General features: G+C 43.6%; 1 protein-coding gene across 1 annotated transcript in view; it reads left to right on the top strand.

Moving 5' to 3' along the window:
- The window catches only part of LOC143286927 (uncharacterized), a 242966-nt gene that overhangs the window by 50508 nt on the left and 186458 nt on the right, over positions 1-6000 (top strand). The window contains exons 49-53 of the mRNA XM_076594924.1: positions 415-580; positions 1261-1407; positions 1783-1974; positions 2302-2498; positions 3026-3155. Of these exons, the coding sequence (XP_076451039.1) occupies positions 415-580; positions 1261-1407; positions 1783-1974; positions 2302-2498; positions 3026-3155 (832 nt within the window). The remainder of the gene's footprint in view (positions 1-414; positions 581-1260; positions 1408-1782; positions 1975-2301; positions 2499-3025; positions 3156-6000) is intronic.

The raw sequence follows: 6000 nt of genomic DNA, 5'->3' as shown, positions 1-6000 counted from the left end.
CATATGATCAAGGGATGAGAAGTGTATGCACACTTCTCTGAGAAATACTTATGTTTATGATGTTGATTGTGATGATAATGTGTGTGTGTGTGTACCATTTGCATAAATGCTTCAGGTTTTCTTTTTGTTTGTTTTGATTGTTTGAAATTAATTACTTGTATAATGTAAATGTTAAAAAAATGTTATTGAAAAAAAAAAAAGAAATGACTAGAAGTGATATTTACCTGGGATCCCAAAGATAGTGCCAGAAATAATGGTTAGAAATGATGCATCATGATATTTACTTGGGGTCCCAAAGGTATACAGGAAATAATGATTAGAAATAATGTGCCAAAATGTAACCAAAGGTATGCAGGAAATAATGATGAGCAATACCACACCATGATGTTTACCTGTGTGTGTGTGTGTGGTCAGGATGGCGTGCCATTGGGTGAGAGTACTCGGTGGAAGTTCATTGATGAGGAGGAGAACCACACACTGGTGATCTATGAGGTCAGACCTGAGGATGCTGGTCACTATGCCTGTGTGGCCATCAACAGTGTGGGCAAGTCTACCTGCACTGCCCGTCTCCATGTCGACTGTGAGTCTCTGTGTGTGTTGGGGGTTGGGGGGGTTGAGGTGGTGGTGGGAGTGCAAGTTAATGCATACAATATTGCTGCATGGTAGTTTTCATACACAAATGTATGTACAGTATGGTGGCACAGGCACATTAGTGAATTTCATTTTTGTACAAATTTTATGGTGGGTTGTTTGAATGTCTACCTGGTTTGTACCATGGTAATGACATATGTTGTGTCATGATCAGTTCCTACACAGTGGAACTGTCACCTCCACACCTAGAGGTGGTGGTCTGGATATAGGTACTTGGATATCATTCTGTTTGCTTCTGTCCTCATACAGTGAAGTTGGCGTCTGATGTTAATCGCCATGTTGTGTATTCCTTGCTGTGCCCAGACTGTAAAAGAACTGCAATGGCCAGAACACAGGCATCTGATGTTAGTCATCATATTGTTTGTTTCTCTTTGTGCCCAGACAGTAGAGGTTCCTGCAATGGCCAGGATACAGGTGCCTGATGTTAATCATCATATTGTGTATTTCTCTCTCTTCCCAGATGGTAGAGGCATTGTAATGGCTAGGACAATGGCAATTAATGTTAATCATCATATTGTTTGTTTCTCTCTGTGCATGGACAGTAGAGGCTTTGTAATGACCAGGACACCAGCATCTAATGCTAATCACCATACTGTGTGTTACTTTCAGTCCCTGCACAGCCAGTAGAGGTACTTCCACCAGAACCAGAGGCCATGGCCAAGACCCAGGCCCCACGTGTGGAGGAGGAACCTCTCACCAAGGAGGTGGAGGAAGGAGAACCTGTCAAGTTCACCTGCAGAATCACAGGAAAGCCAGGTGTGTTGACCTGTAGATTCTGCAAATATTGGCACAAGAAGTTGTCTGAAGAAACACACATCTTGTAGGTTGTTTGCTTGCTACAAGCTTTGCAATGATTATAAACAAAACAGCTAAAAATGTTTAAAAATGAGTAAGTTAACAGCTGCATTAAAAAGACATAGCTCATTGATATTGCTGTTTTTATTTTGATACCAATAATGATTAATGGTCCATAGAAATTCATTAAAACTTTACAAGCGTTTCAGTGAAAGACAGATAGCACCTAGAAAACACTGTAGCAGAAATATTGCAGTGAAAGACAGCACTTAGGAAACAGCGCAGCAGCTTACCACCCTACAAGCATTAGTGATGGAGATGACTCGCTGTGTGCAGCACCAGTTGTGACTTGGTACCACAACAACCAGCTGGTGAAGCCCTCCAAGTACTTCCAGATGTCGTCCACCACTGAAGGACTGCACACTCTGTCCATCATGGAGGCATTCCCCGAGGACACGGGCACCTACAAGTGTGTGGCCCGCAACAAGATGGGAGAGGTGGCCTGCATCACCTACCTCAAAGTTCACGGTCAGTCACTGCTGCTGTGTGTGTGTGTCACATTGTGTGTGTGTGTGTGTGTGTGTGTGTGTGTGTGTGTGTGTGTGTGTGTGTGCAGAACATGTCATACCTTGTGTTTTATCTTCAGTGTTCTTAGCTTTATGCATAGGACTGTGTTGAACATGAAATAATTATTTATTTAAATGAAGAGGTGTGCTCTTTGATATAAAGCACCTTTTTGACTGAAAAATACAGTATCAAGCAGGGATACTGCATTGGACAGGTATGGGGAGTAAGTTGTTGGTAAAGTTGATGGTTTGCATTGTTTGTACCTGATGATGACTGTTCCCTGGACAGGTGTGGAGAGTGAGCCAGAGCCCAGTCAGCCCATGGCGCTTGCCCAGCCGCCCAGTTTCATCCGGCCCGTGGCCAACACCATGGTACCTGAGGGCACACCTGCCCGTCTGGACGCTGTATTCTCTGGACACCCCACACCTGACATCACCTGGATCCGTAATGGCATCCAGACTTTGCATGATTCTCGGGACCATAAGGTGAGGGGGCTGGACAGTGTGCAGCATGAATGGGGAAGGGAGAGTGGGGGCAGAGGGAGTGGAGTGGAGGTGGTGTCTGTGTCTGCAGGCTTTCTGCCACATCAGCAGGTGTAAAACCACCAAGGGAGAAGGATTATGGCCAAATGAACAGGTATTTGGTTTCGAATAGCAGTGTGCTAGTTCTGTTTTGTTGTCAGGAAGATGTAAGTGGTATTGGAAGACAAGACCAAGGAGAGATGTGCATATTTTCTCACTTTGGATTGAAATAAGATGTCTGTTCTTTTATGGATGACTTGTGATTATTTGAGGCAGGGAAAGCTGACTGAAGATTGTCATTGTTCTGTAAAAGTAAATGAAATGAATGCTTACTGCTCATAAGTGTGAGACCAATGCTTTTTTTCTTTTGTTTTAGTCTAATTCTGGTGTGTATGTGTGTGTATGTGTGTGCATGAGTCTGTGTGTGTGTGTTTGTGTGTGTGTGTGTGTGTGTGTGTGTGTGTGTGTGTGTGATGTGATGTGATGTGCAGATTGAGACCCAGGACAGCATGACAACACTGACCATCTTCAGTGCCCTGCCAGAGGACACAGGATTGTTCACCTGTCGTGCCAGGAACCAGGCTGGCACTGCTGAATGTTCCGCTGAGCTCTATGTGCAGCGTAAGACTGCCTGTCCCTCTGTCTGTCTGTCTGTCCATGTGATCAGGTGACATGTGTCTGTGTTGCAGGTCAACTCCTCTACAGGGGTGTAGGGGAAAACCAGACAGACACTGGCCACAGTTTCAGTTCTCTCATTGTGCTGATGAGGGTGGCCTGGCATGATGTCAGTGGTGTGAGATGGCCTGTCTGGGTGTGTCGTGGCCTGTTGGGCTGCAGGCCTGTGACCCCAGGACAGGCCGGTCAGACCTCACATGCTGGCTGTGTGTCCTTGGACACTTTTCTATGGTCTCCGCTCTGTCTCATGTCCTATGGCATTGTGATATATATGTGTTGATCACATCACCTTCACTCTCCATCCCCTGTCCTGATCAAATTTCACATGTCATGGAGTAAATCACTGTCATCACCTGTAGTTATGACATCTCTTGAGTCATCATCTACTTCACTGACATCACTACTCGTTATTGTCAACATTGTTTGTGTCATCACCCACCTGTAATACTCATCCTTGGTGTCAGTAATACTCACCCACCTGTTCGGCATTGATACATGTATGGTATATACCGGAGCAAATCCTTCCTGCTGTATTCAGCATGTCCATGTACTCTCCCTCACCACTGTTCAATATTGCTATGTCAGTTCTGTCATGTATCCCTCGTATTCAGGATCCTCACCCATCCTCTTCATACAGCTGTTGGAATAAACTGTTGGGAACACTTATGTACCCACCCCTTACTGTGCCATTACTCAGAATTTGTAGACTGCATGACTGTGTGTGTTGGAGTGGAGGGGGGGGGGAGGGAATAGAAAGTGAAGGGTCCCTGTGATGGGGACTTTTTGCTCAGCTGCACAATGCTGGAATCAGATCTAAAGAAGCTGATTATTTGGAAGTTAATGAATCTCTGCATGACCAACCCTGCTTGATTTTCCGTCCTCCAAGTCTGAGTTGAAAGATATGTTAGAGTTTGATCTGATTATTGGCTTTTGACATTTTTGTACAGTGATTTTTGTATGCTGTGATTTTTCTTCCTTTTTTATAGAAAGGAAAGGTTTATAACCTGATATGTATAACGTTTTTTGTACGATATTCTATGTAACCTGCATGTTTGTACCTAACAGTGACCTGTTGAAGAAGAAATGTGATATGGAAACACTTTTTGAAGAATGAAATATGATTCTGAGGACAGTAGAAGAAGTGTGTGTACATGTCAATGTCTTTGACACTGACATTGATGTGGAATGCAGCGAAAGTAGAGTGTGATGTCTAGTTCCATGTGAAAAGAGTAGAGAAACAGGTGAACAGAGGCGTCCAGACACCAAGCTAGTGTGCATGCTCCAAGCTTGCCCACAAAGAGGACACCTAACTTGGACCCCCAGTCGTCATGGCCCCATGGTGGGGGTAGAGACGGAGGGGTTCAGGGGACATAGTGCATGCAATGGAGGAAGAGCAAGCGGCTTGCATGCATGTTGGTGAGCCGCTTGAGGAAGACATCTGCTACCCCCACTCATCTCTTGTGATACTCACCGACTCACTCACCCACCTTCCCTCCTCTCACCATCCTTAACTGACCTGCGACTGCATGACGAGCTGTGCTGCATGATGCACTGGACATGTGAGTAACCTTTTTCTCTCCCTTGTAACAAGTGCCATAACAAAAGTGCTTCTGCCCTTTGCCCCCACCCTCCTGCATGTCAGTCTTTTACCTCTGTCTTTTATGTAAGATGTGTGGGTAGTTGTAGTGTTGGACAGATAGCTATGGTGTGTAGCTCTTGGGTAAGGATATGGTGCAGATTGTGTGGGTGGGTGATAGGGTAGGAGGATGGGTCAGAAAGCAATGTATAAGTCCAGCATGCGACTGACTAAGGCTCACATAAAATGTGGTTTCCTTTGTTTCTGGAGAAAAAACCCACAAAACAAAACAGATCTACAACATATTTTGTTAACTGGGTCTCTGGAAGCAGAGGATGTCATAATATATCTTCATACTGTTTCAACAGCTCTGTAATTATCACTGGTAATTACACTTATTTTGGAGATAGACAAAGAGTTTCCAGTACTGTTGTGCAACTTGTGTATGAAATGAAATGATACTTTAACTAGATTTAAGTCCCACAGTTAAGTTGAAATCATGCAGCAGTAAAATGATGAAGCCTGTACGGAGACCTGCAGTGCTGTTTGACTGTGCTTCATACTGGTATCAGTTAGCAAACAGGTGCCTTGGTTACATTGTGTATGTGTTTTTCTATAAAAATGTGTATCAATAATCTCTGTGAGAACCTAGTCATTATTATTTGAATCTGCTCTGAATTATTTATCCTGTGTAAAGAAATAGTTCATCTTAACTAAATGGTTTGGGCTCAGTTTCTGACAGTACTCAAATATTTTTTATGCGAGTGTGTGTGCATGCACATGTTGATGTGTGTGTGTGTGTGTGTGTGTGTGTGTGTGTGTGTGTGTGTGTGGTTCTGTTGTACAGTTATGAATACTTGGGTTTTTTTTTACTCTGTTGGCATTGCACTCTGTACTTTTTACCGTTTATTGTTTTTGTTTTGTTGAGTGGATGACTGTACAAGCTGACATGAAAGCAAACAAAAAAGAAAAAATATCTACAGTTTATAAATCCAGGGTTAAAAAGCACTGTGGAGTACTTTTGTTGTCTGAATAGAACTAACTAGCAGGACTGTGAAAGGTCACAGGACATATGGGTGTTATTATTTCAGTAAATCATTGGAATATTGTGCTAGGGTGGAGTTTGCTTTGGCTTGTTATTGCTTCTGCCCCACATGCATGTAGCCAGGAATGCCATTCCCTCATATATTGTATCCTTTACATTTACCTCCTGAC

Source organism: Babylonia areolata, chromosome 1 (assembly GCF_041734735.1).
Source record: "Babylonia areolata isolate BAREFJ2019XMU chromosome 1, ASM4173473v1, whole genome shotgun sequence".
Classification (NCBI taxonomy): domain Eukaryota; kingdom Metazoa; phylum Mollusca; class Gastropoda; order Neogastropoda; family Buccinidae; genus Babylonia; species Babylonia areolata.
This window is presented reverse-complemented; position numbering and strand designations above follow the sequence as displayed.